The sequence below is a fragment of the Carassius auratus genome, chromosome 44 (genome assembly GCF_003368295.1).
Source record: "Carassius auratus strain Wakin chromosome 44, ASM336829v1, whole genome shotgun sequence".
In the NCBI taxonomy this organism is placed as follows: Eukaryota; Metazoa; Chordata; class Actinopteri; order Cypriniformes; family Cyprinidae; genus Carassius; species Carassius auratus.
The window spans coordinates 153089-172305 of record NC_039286.1 but is presented as its reverse complement, the minus strand read 5'-3'; the positions used below and the strand labels follow the sequence as shown (position 1 = coordinate 172305).

At 37.8% G+C, this 19217-nt stretch overlaps 1 protein-coding gene across 6 annotated transcripts in view; it reads left to right on the top strand.

The window, feature by feature from the left end:
• The window catches only part of LOC113062035 (adhesion G protein-coupled receptor B2), a 273272-nt gene extending 255032 nt beyond the window's left edge, over positions 1 to 18240 (top strand). For 2 of the 6 annotated variants that reach the window (XM_026231540.1, XM_026231536.1), the window contains exons 23-29: positions 1974 to 2072; positions 4791 to 4962; positions 8547 to 8639; positions 11299 to 11338; positions 11514 to 11528; positions 12888 to 13633; positions 15744 to 16007. In XM_026231540.1, the coding sequence (XP_026087325.1) occupies positions 1974 to 2072; positions 4791 to 4962; positions 8547 to 8639; positions 11299 to 11338; positions 11514 to 11528; positions 12888 to 13633; positions 15744 to 15947 (1369 nt within the window). In that variant the 3' untranslated portion in view covers positions 15948 to 16007. Of the gene's footprint in view, positions 1 to 1973; positions 2073 to 4790; positions 4963 to 8546; positions 8640 to 11298; positions 11339 to 11513; positions 11529 to 12887; positions 13634 to 15743; positions 16008 to 17868 lie in introns of those variants that run through there. The other 4 variants (XM_026231541.1, XM_026231537.1, XM_026231542.1 and 1 more) reach the window with 4 other exon arrangements.
• The last annotated feature ends 977 nt before the right edge of the window (positions 18241 to 19217 follow it).

The following is a 19217-nucleotide window of genomic DNA, read 5'->3' as shown; positions in this document are numbered from 1 at the left end:
ACGAATGCGTGTGTCGTTTATTTCTAAGCAAAAACAGAATACTAGAATAATGGCGCTGACCGGCGTGTTACGTCATCACGCATTCCGATCATTTAAAGGGACCACGATCCCTGAACAGTTATGCAGAACACAGTGTACAGAACTACACTTAACAATGGTGAATTATGTCTGTAACATTCACTACAGGTGCTCCATTTTGCCACATAACTCTTTGTGCTGTGTGCATAAATTATACCTCAAAATATGTGACTAATTGAGAGGAGGCACTATTACTTTTCATAGCAATCTGACTGCACCTGGCATTGATAAAATAGACCTCAAGGAGGGACCCAAGCCATATCTAGAGGCTGCAGTATCAGATAATTGGAAGTGGGCCAGTAAGCAACCGCACAGCAATGCATTAAAACCACTCAGAAACCTTAGCAACCACATAGCGATGCCCTAGCAACCACCCTCAACACTCTAGGATCTTAGTGTCAGTTGTTACACAGGCAAGCATAAGTCACGTTTCCACAGAGGGTATTACCAGCCATTTTTTATTATTGTGATGGACATATTTCCTAAAAAGTTAAATACGTAACTAAATTTAGGATCACGCTTCCATTGTTTTAAGGTTGTCATTGTAAATGGCACACAAGTCCATTGCTGTAATAAGCTGCTTCTGCTCTTCGTTGCTGACCCTGTGTGCCCCTCATTTCTATATTTCTGATGTTTAGAGCACTTTCTCCAAGTCTGTGACATGAAGATGCCTTTTGTTTCCTTTACAATTTCAATCAGCATCTCATATTAAACACTACTTTCAAAGCACTATAATTTAAACAAAATGATTTTGGCTAAAAGCAGCTGTATGTACAGTAGTTTTGTAAAAAAAAAAAAAAAAAAACAGTAGTTTTTGGAGCTCCCAAAAGTTAAGTGAGTTGAATTGAGTCGTAAATATATCACTCATAATTACAGTGGGTAGCTGTCATAAAGCATTCTGACCTTTTCGCAGAAATTTGTAACCGCTCACCGCTTTAAACTTTATTTATTTTATTTTACACTTAAAGTTGAAGAATCTCCCATCAGAACATGACAAAATACATTTGTATTCACATATTCATACATACTGTACATCATTTTTTAATGATAGAAAAACTTCACTTTCTTCATTTTTTTTTTTTTTTTTTTTTTTTGTGCTACTTTTACATCCAAGGCTCTTATTTATAAAGACTGAAAAGGGGTTCATTAAAAACTGAACTTCATGGTTAATGACCTGAGCTAGACCAACCTGGTGGTGCTAATCTGCTTTCTAACAATGCTTACACAAATCAGGGGGTCACGGGCAGTATCAGGTGTGTATGTGTGTGACGACAGCGAGAAACTATCCTTTTCTCTGCAGCAGCTTTTTCTGTTTTCACACACAAAGACTCCTATAATACACACACACTTCAGTGAGCAGCTGAAGTAGGTTAGTCTTTGCAGCTCCCATCTGCCTCATCTGCTGATTCTTAATGATCTGTGGTCGCATTCTACTGTGTTTCTCTCCATTTTCTCATTTTCCTGCCATCATCGCCTGTTTCTCTCTCTCACACACACAGACACACGCAAGCTACTTTCACACTGTGACATTCATTACAGATCTCGCTCTGTCATTGCTGTTGTTCATTGCTTGATGCTGTTTTCTTGCATTACATTAATTTTGTCTTTCTCTTTCTTTTTTCTCAATATTTTGTGTTCCCTTTCCTAATGTGTGTCTTTTGACGTAATTTTCCAAATATTCCATTTGTAATTACCCTCCATTCTACATTCAAACCTTTTACCTTTTGTGATGTTTGTGTGTATTGGCATGAATGTGTGTACGGATGGATATTTATGAGTGTGTTTTTTTTGTTTTTTTTGTTATTGTTATATTCCTCCCTACCTCGTTGCTTTGTGTCACTTACATTTCTTTCCTGTATGAACATATGTGTGCGTGTGTGTGTTGGGTCCTGAAGTCCGCCGTTGGAAGCGCGTAGCAGGCTGCTCCTGAAATGCTCCAAGTGCGGTGTGATCTCCAGCACCGCCCTGTCCAGCTCTACAGCCAGCAGCGCCATGTTAGTCTCATTCCATATTCTCTCTTTGTCTTTTCTTTCTCACTGTATCTTCTCTCTCTCTCTCTCTCTCTCTCTCTCTCTCTAGAGCTCAACATTGACAGTAAGAAACAGAAACTTTTCAAATAGTCACCCTCCTGTCTGCATCACTACATCATTTTCTTAAATCTCTGCTGAAAAAATTCCCTTTATGGCAGTACGATATTGCAAATCATTGAATAGACATTATAAAACTAGCTTTAGAAGTCGATAGAATGTTTATTTGTCCGACAGAAGCCTACGGGAACCACAATTCAGTGCAATATATTTAGCAGTCCAGTTATAAAAGTGTCTAAGGCAGACTTAATGGCCTTTCACACAGAACACATTTTGCTTTGAAAAATGCAAGATCTGGGTGATGGAAGGTAACTGTAACTTTTTTTTTTACTTTAACTTGAGCAGTTTTAGGGCACAGCATCACACACAAGACACAGAAAATGATGTAAAGCATAGTGATCAATGATGTCAGTTAAGTGTTTACACAAAAAAAAAAAACACACAAAAAAAACAGTTGCCCAGCGGAATAGAAAAACCTGTTCTGTGTGAACCTGCCATTATGGGTCATTCATTCAGTGCTTGTTTTGTTTTGTTTACACGTGCCAATGGATATATTTGCACTGTAAAAAAAAAAAAAAAAAAAAAATGCTATATATATATTTTTTATATTAAGACTCTTGTTTTTTTTACTCTCTCTCTCTCTCTCTCAGCAAGACAAAACACACTTACTAAAATACTTAATATATTTGTGTTATAAATTAAGTCAATCTTATTTCAATGATTTTAACTTGAAAATAAGACAACATTTTTGCAGGACCTTTTTTTTTTTGCCAATGTCTGTCTCTCACGCCCTGCTGAATAGCTGTTGTACATCTACCAAATTTTCCTAATAATAATACATTATTAAATATGATTTTCAAAAAGATATATTATTTGATAAAAGTCATATAATTGTATTACTTATACAATTACCTTTTTATTATTATTAAACTAAATGGATGCGTTAAATTGACAGCCATACTGAAAACACAAATACATGCATACAAACACAGACATGGAGGACTGTGCTCTTTGAAGAGGTAAAGAACCAGAGTGTGGATCATAATGTGAGCCATCTCTGATTCTTTTGGCTTTGGATAAATTGGACTCGTCTCTGCTGTTTGCTGGAGGGAGTCATGTTATTGAAATGATAATGAAATGAATGATATCGCTTCTCGGTTCTTCTTTCTCTTTGTCATTTTTTTTTTGTTCCTCATCCCATCCTTGCTGTCTGCTTTTTCTGTCTCTGCTATCCGAGAATAAATATGAGTGTGTGATGCCATAATACAACTTCCATTCATAGAAATTAATGAAGAGGACTTCCTAAAGGAAGTTTGTAAGGACCATGTTCACATCACCTCATTTTATTCAATATCAGCGTTCCTGCTCCATGCTTTCTCTCCACAGTTAGTTAGGGGAGGACATTACATTTGAGTCATGCTGTTTTACATCAACCAACTTAAACGTGTCTTTCTTTTTCTGCTTTGTTATTATTTGAGCATTAAAACTCATACTGTAGATTTGCATAGAAGCAAAATCTCTTCCTCTGTGTCTTTGCTAATGTATGTCCCATTGCAATCATATGCAGGAGACTGAGTCAGTGCAGCGTGAAGATGGTAAATTGATGCCCAGCTGTGGTGAGCCCTTGCTTGGCTGAGCTCAGGCGTACAGTCCTTACTGACACCTGATATTTATCTAAATAGGCTCTGCATAGTGCAGAACCAAAACACTCCAGTAGAATTAGCAACATGTTGGAAATTCATCAGGGTATGTTAGCATAAGCACTCAGTGTTATGAACAGCAATTATTTGCCTGTTTTGCAAACAAACTCAGAGCGTGTCATAACTGGATTTACCCTGTGCACCTTTTCATTGAATTATTAATTATTATTATAATAAATTATAATTATGATTATTATTATTATTGGTGGTAGTAGTAGTCTTTGCATGATCATATACCCTTATGAAAATGGACCATGGTTACTATAGTTTTCTACCAAATGAAATAAGCAAATTGTAAGAATAAAATAAATGAGTACAAGAAATGAAACTTGGAAATCTGCTACATATGGCAGAATCTTAAAATGCAATATGATTTAAAAATGCTTTTAAAAGTGCAAATGTTATAATATACTATTACTAGAATTTAAAACTTTAACAAAATAAATTATTGTTGAATTTTATAATAATATAATAATAATATAATAATAATAATAATAATATTTTTTTTTTCTAGGATGCATTTAATTCATAAGTTCTTGTGAACATTCTATTTGAAAATAAATAAATAAATTAATTAATTAAAAAGCAAAATCTGGCTACATATGAAACTTTGGTAGCCGTGATACGTGAATTATGCTCTCTCAATACTCTGTATGTTGCATATATACAATGTAGCAATAACTAGTTCAGAGATATCAGGTTTCTAATTATTACCCATAACTACTCATTACGTATAAATTCACGCTGTATTGACACTCAGTTAAATTCATGTAGTACAGAGCTGGTTTCTAAATCTCATCAACACCATCATAGCTTGACTCTAATCGTGCTAATATCTTGATGGCTAATGATTCCAGGTGCAGTGATGTCACCACCTTGCTGCATGGAGGATGAACTGCATGTTGCTCTGTACTCTCTTGCACAGGGCCTCGTTATGGAGCTCTTGTGTGGTTCTCCCTCTGTTGGCACTCACATGGATGTCAGCTGTGCTGGCCATCACAGACCGCCGATCAACCCTCTTCCAGGTGCTCTTTGCGGTCTTTGATTCAGTCCAGGGATTTGTCATCATCACCGTGCACTGTGCCATGCGCCGAGAGGTCAGTGGGTTACATTTATGATTCAACCAGCAATGATTAATTATCTGTGTAGAAATTATTAGAAAAGTCACAATTATGAATCATGAAGTGAATAATCAGTCAAAGTGTTTTTCCTGGATCAGAAATGGTTTTCATTGGGTATATAAACATATCATATATGTATATAATATTATATGTATATTATATGTAGAATTCTAAAGTGGTGTGTGTGTGACTGTGTGTGTGTGGATACTGTACATATGCTACTTTCATTCACATTTAGAGATCCCTGGCCTCCAGCCTTAAAGAGTTTGAAAAACCCTGGCTTAGATAACCTCAGTCTCCATCACACTGTTATGTGTGTGTGATTGGTCATAATAATATAGGAAATAAAAGTTCCACTGTTATACTGCCAGTCTTAGAGGACAGTCAGAGGTGTATTTAAATGGAGATTGGAGGAGGAATTTTATTTGAGTCCATTATTTTAAGGCCCACTTAGGAATAAAACTTACCTTGGACCGCTGAGGCAGTCATTTTATTTTTTATTTTTTTATTTTTTTTAAATGGCATGCACTGCTTTCATGTAATAATGGGTTGGTCTGACCGGCCATAAATAAATCAACTAATGGATCAAACTATAGTCACATTGTAGTGGGTCTGTAGCCAAGATGTGACAGTTTAAACTCTCAAGCTTGTACTGTGGCAACTTGGCCGACTTTCACGTATCGGGTAAATCAAAATATGCTCCTGGAGTTTAAGGGAGGGAGAGAAAAAAATCAGTTCTAAATCGCTAAGCCATATATGTTAAATCAGTATCGCAAAACTGAAGGATTAGACTAAAATAAATCCTGGTGTGATTTTATTAAATATATGAAATTCCCTGGCAAGACTTTGATGTAATCCCTAATAGCTTTAGCAAAACAAGAGAATGGAGTGAAGTCTGTGCACCGGATCCTTGCCATAGATTCAGTTTGATGTGCAAAGTACACTTTGAGATAGCAGAACCAATAATGGAAAGGCAGCATTCATAATCAGCACAGACAAATGAGTGGGGGATGGTTTATTGGAATAGTTTGTTCCCATGCATTTATAAAGCTAGAGAGAGCCTAGAAGGCATGCCATCGGGTGTCACTCTGATACGTCTACAGCTTTGACTCAACAGACAGTCATCCATAAAAAAGCTCTGAGAATGAGACCGTCTCCTACTCCGTCTTGCGAAACAGCCTAGTGTTCCTGCACATCGTAATTTAGTTGCAGGGACGAGAGCAGACCGATTACAGATGCTGGTCTAGGCTAGTGGAAAGTGTTGAAGTATGATAACTCATGCTCAGTTGAATAGAAATAGAAGGGATTTAATAAACAGTGCAGAAAGTGTGCAGTCAATAAATAAAGTGTTTCAACATCATATGCTTGATGCTATTCGGGGGACGCAAATAGATTCAAGTGTCATTTGTTCAGCACGTAACCTTTGCAAACCATTAAGGTCATGGCAGATCAACCACTTGGGATATGTACAGCATGTTGTAGAATTAACACGTCTCAAATGTGCCTCCAGTGAACAATTGTGGTGGGATTATATCTAGATCAGGTCTGAGATCAGGCAAACCAAATGTTCTTGCCTTGTGGGGGGACAAAAACCTGACCTAAACTTTCCAATGGTCCACATTTTCCAAACTAGTTTGTCAAAACACTAGCTCAATTCTTAATTCTTAATTCTGCATACTGTAGGTTAATAGGTTAATAAGACATACAAATATATCAATGTTGAATTTATGAAATTAATTGTTTTTTTGTTTGTTTGTTTTTTTTTTGTGTTTTTTATGTTTTATTTAATCAATTAAGTTAATAAATTTGATCAGTGATATAACCGTTTGAATATTGACGTAAACAAAATCTTACTACTAGGGTAGTGCTCTCTAAGGCTGATGATACACTGGGCAACTTTTTGAGTAATGTTGGTTATGCTCTTTCTAATTGAGAATGCGTCTATCTGGGTACTTTAGATTGGTTGTGGGCCTGTGTCTCACCTGGTTGCCTGTTTATGGCAACATTTACCAAAGTTGCCCGGCAACATTGCTCAAAAAGTTGCCCCGTGTATCATCAGCCTAAGGGACATCTTTGTACTTTATTTACCATTAAAGTTTCATAGTAGTATCTTGAGGGTATATTTTATTTCTCTACCCCTAAAGGTTTTTTTTTTTATTTTTTATTTTTTAAAAATTGTTTTTTTTTTGAGCAATGTCAATACAGCGTTTGAGCAATTACGTCAGAGTTCATTTCTAAGAGGTCTCTTTAAACCTGTATTTAGCTCTGTCCTTTTTTGATTGAATCACCTAAGAGGGGCCTTTGTCATGCATGCAGACAGTCTCAGTTAATCTCTCTCTTTTTTTTTTTTTTCTTTTTTTTTTGGCACCAAAAGCTCTGATCTTCCCAGTTAGGAAACACTGTGTTTTCACTTGGTTATTCTGTGGGCGTTTTGGCCATAAATCTGTATGCAAATGAATGGCTTCCTGTTGCTAAGGCTACACTGTCGTCGGGGAAACAGCCTATCACACTTTTTTTTTTGATTAAAGGGAGTGTCTTCCTCCCTATTGTTGTAGAGCCTGTACATCTGTAGTTATATAAACTCTTGCGGAAATGCATACAGGCTCACTGAAATGTTTTTCACTCAGGAATATAAACTGATATCAACATTGTATGAGAAATTATATACAGTCGCCATCTGTAGATTACTAAAATAACTAGATCAAACAAATAGAATCTTCTGAGTATATAGAAGATTAGTGTCTTTAGGATATTTACTACTATCGTTAGTTTCATGTTGGCATCAACACAGGATGGTGGGAAGATATTCACACCGTCTATGCAATATTTTTAAATAATGTCTTAAGAATCACTGACAGTCTACATATTTTGAAGTGATTGAGTATAATAAAAGATAACGAAAACAACAATTCTTCCAACTTACTGAATGCCTAGAACCAAAATGACAGATATTGATAGTGTAAAAAATAAAATAACAATCACTATTTTAAGGTTTAAATACTTTTGCTAAAATGTTTTTGTCTGAATTTTAGCACACTCTTACTCTTGGTTATCTCAGATCTTTGTTTACAACATTCCAGTTTTGTTTTCTTTGTATTCCGTCTGCCGGAACCTTCTTTTGCCTTGCTGTCCGACCACACTGTACATCAATTTCTTCCATTTTTCAGAAACTGAGAGAGCATGACAACCCTAACATTGTAGTGATTGACACCTGCAAGCACAAGCTTGACGGAAAACTGTCAACTGTGGTTCCATTCATGTAGCACATACTAACCAAACTCACTTTTAAAATTCAGTTGTGACTCCTGAATGTCATAGAACCTCCGCTAATGTTATAGAATATGGTTGATTGACTCTCCCTGTAATACCTGAATTGTGTATGAACACAATCAGGACTGACCACCTTACACTGGTGCTGAATGCAAAGCCCTAGAGAGGTTTGAAATTATGATGTTTTCCTATTTGTTTGGTTGCCTTCTTGTTTCATATTACTATTTCATGGCTTTAAATGAATGTCTCTGTTAGTCACCCTGGCTGTATCCCTTCTCTTCCCACCTCAGGTGCAGGACGCAGTGCGCTGCAGGATGGGTGGTTGCAAAGATGACAGTGAAAACTCTCCGGACTCCTGCAAGAATGGCCAGGTGCAGATCATGGTGAATAGCATTCCATTCCATCTCATCACACATGGGACTCTCAGAGGGTCGGAGTCACCTCTTTTAAACATCACAAAATACTTTGTTATTGTGTTTCAAATTAGATTTGTTTTTGTAAATTGAAGCTGGTGGCTTACTGTATGTGAATGGCTATTCTGGAGAAGGTTGCTGGTAAAAATTCTGGTCAGCTCTCATCTGTGTGCTTTTTCCTTTAGGAAAGCCCTTTTATACAATTTCTAGTATTTAAATAAAAATTAAATAATCTGTGTTAAATTAGAGACTCAAAGGATTAGTTCACTCCAGAATTAAAATTACCTGATATTTTACTGTCATCCAAGATGTCCATGTCTTTCTTTCTTCAGTTAAAAAGAAACATTGCCAGGATTTTTCTCCATATAGTGGACTTCAACGGGGGTCCATACTGCCGTTTCAATGCAGCTTCAAATAGCTCTACACGATCCCAGCCAAGGAATAGGGGTCTTATCTTGTGAAACGATCTGCCATTTTACAAAAACTATATATTTTTTTTTTACTTTTTAACCACAATTGCACATCTTGCACTATATCTGCGATGTCCATCCACAACTTCATGCAACTTCATCCACAATCATCCGACATTGTTGTTTTACCTTTTTTTTTTTTGTGAAGGGCATTTACTTTGTAAACACTAGGTCGGTACATCCACCTATATCTTGTGTGACTGTTTCAATGTGACATCGTAATGCAAGAAGTCGAGCTTGTTCAAGATGAGCATTTGTGGTTAAAAACGATGTAATTTTTTTTTTTTTTTTTTTTTTTTTTTTACAAAACGACAGTTCCGATCCTTAGTCCTCGACTTGGTTCTTGTAGAGCCTTTAGAAGCTGCATTGAAACTGCAATTTTGACCTTCCACTATATGGAGAAAAATCCTGAAATATTTTCCTAAAAAACTTTAATTTATTTTTGACTAGAGAAAAAAAGAACATCTTGGACGACATGGGGTGAATGAGGAAATTTTAATTCTGGAGTGAACTAATCTTTTAAAATCAGAAGCTTTTTGAATATCATTGCACATACTGAAATGTTTTTGAAAGGGCAACTAGTTATGAATATTAGATACAATTACCAGTAATCATATCCAGTAAAAAGAAAGCAATTAGGAGTGTCAGTAACATACTTAGCACATGTAACTTTATGGGGTATTTTCCTACAGTTTTTAAGCCCTTTACCCAGTGCCTTGCAGTGATTTGTTCATCTAAAGGACTAGACTTGCATGTAGCCATGGTAACTACAGCAGGAACTCTCCAAGTGTGTGTGTGTGGATCGGTTTGGATTAGAGGGATCACTGCCTTTCCAGGTCTGCTCCACCTTTCTACTTCCTCTTTTAAACTCACCCCTCATTTTTTCTCTCTTCCTACATTTCTCTCCTTTCTGCCTCTTTGCTGGCAGAGGTGCTCGCACCAGCCCAGCCTCTACAGTCAGGAGCAGTGCGGCTCTCTCCGATATTCACCTGGGTGCTGCCAAGGCTGCCACCAAACCTGCCCCACCTCCCGTCCTCTAGCCTTGGCCAATCACAGTCATGGACATAGCCATAACCACACCCAAATTCTTCACCAGAACCACACTCAGACTCTAAACCACACCCACCTTCTCAAACACAACCATGCCCACAGCCTCGACCATAACCATGTCCATACTCTCAACCACACCCTCGACAAGAACTACAGCCACACCCTGAGCCACAACCACTTGCATACGCTTAACCACAACCATGCCCACGTTCTCCACCAGACACAGGAGCAAAACCACATCACCGTACGTCTCTGAAATGAGCTTGATTGCACATGTTTGCTTTAGAGTTAGTGCTGTCAATTTTAGAGTCGAGCTTACAGTGTAGCGTGAGCATATTAGTCAGCTAATTAGGTAAATGGTAAGCTGTCAGCTTAGTGTCCATGGCTATGCAATTAAAGTTTTGAACAGTTGCAGGTCTCTTTTACTTCTAACTTTAACATGCAGGTTAACACATACTGTACATACAAGTTGCTCTTGCTAGGGCATGCTTAAATTGTTCTACAGTGTAATGCCCTGACTAAAGTTTTTTTATTTTTTTACTCCTTTGAGAATCAGTTGGCAGCAATTGCTAATTCTGCATTCCAATGAGGGGCTGGAGTTAAAAAGAACTGCTCTGGGACAGACATTTTTGGTTTACCCTGAGGGATGAAGTCAGTTTGTGTCCATTGTATTGTATCTTTTTTTAAGAGTGCTCCTTTTTTTTCACAAAAATAATATCTGTTTTGTTTGTTTGGAAAGTCAAGCCCGTGTCATACAGCGGTATGCTAATTTATGTTCACTTTGGCTCATTGTAATTTGTGCTGGCGCTAAAAGATCTGCTATTTATTGTAGAGGTGTTGCAGATGTGTTGCATTAGACTAGTACTTTGTCAAAACAAATGCTAAAATGAAACTAAGTTTTTTATTGTTTGTTTGTTTTTGATGGACTCTTTAACCACCACATACTGCCTGTAACAGCACTTAGCTCCACCCTTCATCATACAGAAGTTGTATGACCCAAATGGAAACTATCAAGAATTGGTCTCTATATATTTAGTTCACTTGTGCACAACATGTCATTTGTAACAAACTGAAGCCATCTCTTCTCTGTCCTTCATTCACCTATACAGACGGACTTTGAGAAAGATGTGGATTTGGCATGTCAAACAGGTAAGTACTTCTGGGACCTCCATTTTCCCTTCCACTACCGCTCTTTGCTTTCTCATTCTTGTGCTTTACTTGCCATGTTTTTCAATTATTTGCCTTGGTTCTAATGCAGTTTGTTTAGTACAACTTGTTTATGTAAAGTTAAACTTGCACATTATTGCCTCCCCCTCACTTGCAGAAAGAGGACACCCATGTAAGTCTCACTCTGAAGTTAGAAAATTCCTGTTTGTGTGTCATTTGTATAAGATTATAGTATTTAGTTGTTTTGTATAAACTGACATACGAAATGTGCATGTTCACTCTTTGATTGTCATATTCTTATTCTTTGCCATATCAGGGCCCTGATTTTAACTTGGAATATTCAGTTCCAAGAACTGTAATTGTCTGGTTTAGTTTTAACTAGGGCTGTCAGTCGATTCAAATGTTTAATCTAATTAATTATATGATGTGTCGATTAATTAATCAAACTAATCACAAATTAAATTTGGCTGTGAAAATACCCACAAAAGATCATTTAATTTAAAGCTATTATTGTGTTAAATGAGAAAGTATCAAGTAGACATTACAAAGAGTAGCTTTAGAAATAAATATTTTTAATTCTAAACCAGCTAAATAGTGTTTCTAGTTTCACCTCATCAAGAAAAAGTCTGTGCTGCAATGTTGCATGTCAGTTTCTTTGAAGTCCATACTTATCTTGGTCTGTAACCTCAACAGTGTAGGAGTAGAAACAAATATGTTGATCAGTTTTGTCGAATAGAAACTACCATTGCTGTAATATTTACTTTATAAAATTCCAAAGAAAAAATCAAGAAAAGTTATATACTTTTTTTATTTTAAATGTACTTCTTATTCCTATTTTCCTTTTACCTTTTGGAATGAGTTGTTGGCTGTTAAATGTGAACTTATTAATGATGTATGAAACGGTAAGCCATAACGGCCGGGTTTTTTTTTTTTTTTTTTTTTTCTTAGAAGAGCTTATTTATGCATGGCTTTTTACTTTCTAACCCTACCTTATTCAAGTTAACTCCTAGTTTAACACTTCTGAGGCTCCAACATTGGCAAACATCCAACTTATGCATGTCAAGACTCCTGGATGCTATTTCACCTTTATGAAAATGTTTGTCCTATCCTGCCCTTCACTCCCTTACCTTTTACATGCTCTTTGACCTCTGCACTGTCATACTCCATTTCCATGCACTGTAACTGAGCTCATTTTCTTTTGTCTTTTTTTCACCATCATTTCCTCTACCAATTACATTATCTCCGCACCCACTCAAATCAATTTTGCTTACTCTGTCACTGCTTCAACCTCTGTCAAAAACATCTGTGCTCTATACCTTTGGGAACTGCTGTGTAACCATCTTCCATCCAACCCTTTTCCTTTTCTGTCATGTGTTGTTTTGCCATCCAACTTTGTTATAATTGGTTTCTCTCTCTGCTCTTTGCCACTCCGTACATCTGTGTGATCTTGTGCACTCGTCCTCTGCTTCCTTCTCTTTCTTCCTCCCCACTTCTGTCTATCTGTTCTCTTTCTCTCTCCTTCCAACCTCAGTCATCTTTAAGGAGGTAAACACCTGTAACCCCGCTACCATAACTGGCACTCTATCCCGCATCTCCCTGGATGACGAAGATGACCCCAAGTTGGCGGCTCATCAGGAAGGTATGAATTTTAGCAGCCTGCCTGGGAACATCGCACCCCCTAACCTCCTGGTGCAGGTACCTCCTTTGGTTCCCCTGAATGAACTAAGTGAGCAGCCACTAAAGAAGGAGGTCAATGTTGAGCAACAAGGTCAGCATCAACAATCTGGACCCATCTACCTGTGCACCGAGAGTGGGCTGGGTTGGGCCCGACCAAATCCATCTTCCACCCAGGATTCAGCTGGTGGTGGAGGGGGGGAAGGGGACTACATGGTGTTGCCTTGTCGGACAGTCAGTCTCAAGCCCCCTCCTCCAGCCCAGGATGAGGGGAAGCCCCTGAACATTACAGTAGATGAGCCTCCTTTTCCTCCACCCCCTTCACCATTGACTCTGCATCCAGCAGAAAGTGAGGCATACCCAGCAGACTTTGCAGCTGTGGACCACATCAGCATGAACTTAAACCGCTCATACAGCACACTAAAACAGTTGCCGGTCCACACTGGGCACACGCACTCCCACACCAACACCCGCACCCTACAGGTCAAGCAGAATCATCCCTCTGTCCGGCAGATCCTCACCTCTCGAAAAGTGGAGCGCACCAGAACCCTTCCCCGCAACCTGGGCAGCACCAACACCAGCCACTCGGCTGGATCTTTGGAAGTAAGTAGGGGTTAAAGAAGGGGTACATTCTTTCACAATTTGCAACCATCACCACCAAATGACCTATGGTATTTCGGAAAACTACCTGCGGTTTGCAGTTTTGGTTTACAACATAGGAGCACAATAGTGTTGTAATATCTTAGCATTCTCACCAAGAAAAAGGGAACTGGTGACCACATAGCACAAAGAATTATTATGGGAAAATGTAAGTTATATCTGCATAACACATCACCAATATAAAACCAAACATGAATGCAGTGATTGCAAACACGTCAACCCAAGACACAAAAACTGTACATTCTTACCTAAGAACAGACAAATTCTCACTAGTTCTCTCAAAAATGAAAATTTTACATGTCATTCCCAACATGAAACACAAAAGAGGATATTTTGAAGGGTTATATATATATATATATATATATATATATATATATATATATATATATATATATATAAGGCAGTGGGGTCCAAAACAACACTGCACCCTGTTTGCTTTCCAAAATATTCTATTTTGTGTTCATCAGAAGAACATTAAGTTAGGTTTGAAATTACATGAGGGTGAATACTTTTATGGTATTCTAACAAGAGAGCAATACCAAGGCTGAATTATTTTATTAGTAATGTCTCCTTTCATTTCGTGGCTGGATGATGCCACATCATCTGTAGTCCCTGAGACACCATGCTGATCATCTTGCAACTCTCATCAGTCCGTCACAGGAATGCATTCAGGTGTGCCTTCTATACCCAGAGTCCCCTGTCAACATGATGTTACACAACTTAGTGACTGCATAGGTGTGTGTGCCGTGTGTGTGCAGATGCTCTTCTCTCTATAATTACACTACAGCCCCACAAGGAGAAACAGCAGATGGTGAGAGAGAAACAGCCAGATGAAGTGCCTGAGAGTCTGCACTCCTTCATTAACGGACACAAAACCTTCCCTCTCTGTCTCCTACACATAGTTATTGGGGCACACATAGTTATTATTATTATTATTATTAGTATTGTTATTATTATTATTTTTATTATTATTATTATTGGTTAATTAATATATTAATTTTGTGTTGACTTTAAGAAGTTACCACCTATAAAATACACTAAATGTTTCTCATATATTCTCTATCTCTTGTCTCACACACTTACTCATAAGTGCCTACACCTACACCTAAAATGCAGCTGCAGGTTGTCAGAGTTTATACCAGTTTGTATATTACTTTCATATCAATCATTAAGCTGGAAAGGCTGCATTTTGCAAGTTTTCAAACTACACTTTTCTTCTAAAGAACTCACTGACAGGCCTTGTAAGGTTGGACCACTCAGGCAAAGGAACCTAGGTATTGATATTGTATTGGGCTTGAACATTGGTGGGGTCTGTAGTGCTTTGGCTTCCGATTCACTTAACTCACCCAGTGACACCTGAAGTAACTTTGTCAACTAACATCTCACAATTTCAACGAGGTACACAATACCTCCCTTTGTGAATGGCATAGTAGCATATACCCAGGTCTTGACTGGTTTGTGTTCAATGAGTTTGAGCTTGTGACAAATTGCCTCACATTGTGTACAGGCAGTATTGGTTAACTGTATTTATATCTCTTTATATGACATCTAAAGCCTCAATTATGACCATAATATATGCACCGAATTGCCTATATGACACTTAATGGACACTAAATATAATACAAAGCAACAATGATGCCAATTTAAGAGCCGTTCAATTTTAAATGCAAATAGTCTACTAATGAAAACTTCAGCTGGTAGGTCATTAGTGTGCTTGGAAAAGGTAGCCAAGTAATTCCCATTACAGTATCTTGTTTCTCCCAGAACTTTTTTTTTTCATTCACATTTGTATTTATGCACTTCTGTTATGCTGTAAGGTGCCCGCCATACACACGCTTGTTAAAGTCAAATGCATCTTTCCTTGGTTTTATAGTGAAGTTCAGTTTGAAGCCAAAATTTAAAACACCCATCGCAAAAGCACAATTCAGTCATCTGAGGGGAATTAAATGCTAACTGCACCTACATGAGACAAATGCTTCATGGGCGCCAGTTTACTCAGGTGCTGAAAGATGTGCAGTTGTGATTGATGGTGTCTTCTCTCCCCCTCCCCCAGAGGAAAAGAGTACGGTACTCTGAGCTGGACTTTGAGGTAAGACCTTGTCCCCATCTGTCCTTAGACTGGTGTATGTGCTTCTGTCCAACATTATTTTTCAGTGGACTCGTACAGGAGCCAATGGTAGTTGCCACTCTGGTGCTTGTTTCCCCCCATCATGCATTTAGTATTAGCAACAGTCCTATCCATGGCAGAACTGCTTAGTGTTTCACATGCCTTGATTTGTAAGCAATGCTTTTTCAGCATAGTTTAAAAATAGGGTTACCACATATCACACTTTGAAATATATATGATAAAATATAAATATATTAACTTTATAATAGAGTGTCTATGTACATATAGTTCTGCTCATAAGTTTAAAGAATATGGCAGAATATGAAAGAAGGTAATATTTTTAACAAAACACAAGTGGTGTTATTTATTCAACACTGTCCTGAACGAGCTGTTTTACATAAAAGAAGTTCACATATAATCCACAAGACATAATAACTGATATGATATTTCTACAAATGAATTTCAACCATTTACATACCCTTACTACTACCGAGTTGTTACCTAAAAGATCAACAGTTGAGTTACTGGTTTGTCTTCAACCAGTTCTGGAGCACCACTGTCCTGCAGAGTTTAGCTCTAACACACCTGCATGCTGTTTCTAGTACAGAAGTAGCCAGACTTGGTCCTGGAGGGCTGCTGGACTGCATAGTTTGACTCCAACCCCAATTAAACACACTTGAACCAGCTAACTAAGCTTTTATGAAGCATACTAGAAACGTCACGGCATATTATGCTTATATACAGAATTGTTATATACAGAAGGATCAAGGCTGCAGAAACACTGAACCAGTGTAGAGCTCTGTAAGTGTTGAGTGAGTGGCATTATTGTGTATGAAAGAGAAAGATGGAAATGTGACGAGTAGAGACTGCACGTGTATGACTGAGGCAGCCTGGAGAGCACCTCCATGGAATGATCAACTACCAGGATCCAGCAAATCTCCAGTCTAAAACATCCCAATCCATTTTCTTCAGAACACACTTGTGTGCTTTTAAACCAACTGTTCTTCAATTATGTTTGAAAGCTTAAGTTAAGTTATGACTGGATATTTGCTCTCCAGAATGGAGGCTTCTTCTCAAACAGAGGTATGTCTTGTTACTAACGCATTTAAATGCTTTTAGAGCTTCATAACCTTTTCCATCCGAGTCAGTGCTGCATGAGATCTCCCTCCTGTCCTAATAAAAAAATCTGAGGTTGACGGTTGACTAAAGTAATTTTTCATGATTTTTTTTTTTTGCTGCTACCAAGGATTCATTTAGAAAAAGTGAATTAAGTGAAATATAGCTAATAAATACATAATAATGTGTAGTGCATTTAGTTTTAATGCATTAAATTTCTCTTGAAAACAAAAGCTAAATACTATTTGACTAAAATGTTTATTGCTCTGGTAAAGTCTAGAGGTTAGTCAATCTCCCAGCCTGGTTAATATTATCTGTTTGCTGGTTTGGCATTTGGCACTTGTTTGCTGGTCAGATTGTATTGGTTCCAACACTCATATTTCAACAAGTTTTAGAATTCAGACTGAGCAAATTAAGTTAAATGGGTGAATGTGCCAAATTAAAATGCCATAAAATATATACTTGCATAAATGTATATATTTAACTTTGGTTGCCCTAAAAAATATTAGAATTGTTCTATAAACATTTGTAGAAAGCCAAATAAAACCCCAAATTCCATTATTTCTGAGAAATCAACCCTAGTATGTGGATGCTTACATCCGCAGTTATGAGCTCCATTTCAGCTCTGCATGAACACCAGCTGTGACTACAAAACAGCCCAGCCAGCTTCCAACCACCTCCAATTAAGTCTGAGAATTAGTGGAAGTGTCTGTCAGTAAGAAAGACAATGACAGAGAGCTTTAACATTGTTTAATATCCATCAGAACCAATCCGTTTACTAATTACTCCTCAATCAGTGCACCACCCTTCGAGAGGTTGAGTGTTTATAGTTATCCTAGTTTTGCGGTTTAACACCGGTAGCCGTTGACCCAGCTCCTCCCTGGCCTGTCCCTTCTTATTTTTGCTTTTGTTTCTTTTTTGTTTTTTTTTGTTTTTTGTTTCCCATTCCTTACAGAAAGTGATGCACACTCGCAAAAGACACTCAGAGCTCTACCATGAACTCAACCACTCCACCAAGTTCAATACCATAGACAGGTATAACAGGGACCCTGCCATGTCCTCCTTCAAGGTAAGACCCCTTTAACCTGCGAACCCACACTGTGGTACCCATCCCTGACATGCTCAAATCGTGCACCACCCTTAGCCACAATTTAAGTGAAATAATCTTTTCCTGTGTTTTCTAAAAATCCTGCATAATTGCGTCATAAAGTCTGTAACTCGTGCAATGCTGGAGGAGTTTTAAAGCAATAGTAACTGGATCACTAATTGATTACTTGAATTACTGATAATAGTTACATAAATCATTTGTTACCACAGGAAACATCTTGTTTGAATGGTGTATTAATGTATTTAATTCATTTTAACTTAAGCTTTAAAATTGCAGTGATTGAAATGTATTAACATTTTGATATTAAAGGGGGGGGTGAAATGCTCGTTTTCACTCAATATCCTGTTAATCTTGAGTACCTATAGAGTAGTACTGCATCCTTCATAACTCCAAAAAGTCTTAAGTTTTATTATATTCATAAGAGAAAGATAGTCTGTACCGATTTTTCCCGAAAAAAAAACACGACCAGCTGGAGGCGTGACGTGTGGGCGGAGCTAAAGAATCACGAGCGCGAATAGGCTTTTGCGTTGAGAGCTGGAAGATGTGACATTACCGTGAGAAAAAAAAAACATCCAAAACAAACCATGGCTAACAGTCAGATTCAGCATATATTTATGCAGAATCAGATCCAGAGGCTGAAATTTAACAAGAGCAGTTCCAACACACGATCGTGACCCTTTTTCGTTGGGATTGCATCATCCTTAAGAAATAAACAATGTGCAAATCCGGCGTCAAACTGGGCCTTGTTTGTAAAACAAGCATCTTCGAAATGTAGGGGATCAAACACAAACACTTGCACAACTCCGTTGATCCTCTGTAAAAATAAACTCCATCCACTGGTCCCTTGATGCTGTTTCTCTTTTGGTAATCTGTGCAGGGTTGTCTTGCCCTGGCAACCAAAAACACACTCCTTTTGTGACATTTTGCGACGCTCTCGCTCTGATCAGTGAATGTCTGTTGTGCTCTCAGTGCTCTGCTATACGGGAGCGCGCGCTCTTCCGGCAGACGTGCCCTCAGGATCCATATAAGGAATTCCGCTCCATCTAACGTCATACAGAGCCATACTCGAAAAAAACTTTCCGAAACTTGTGACAAACCGGAAAGAGTATTTTTGGAACAGAAATACTCCTTCAAACGTACAACTTAATTTTTGAAACTTTGTCCATGTTTAGCATGGGAATCCAACTCTTTAACAG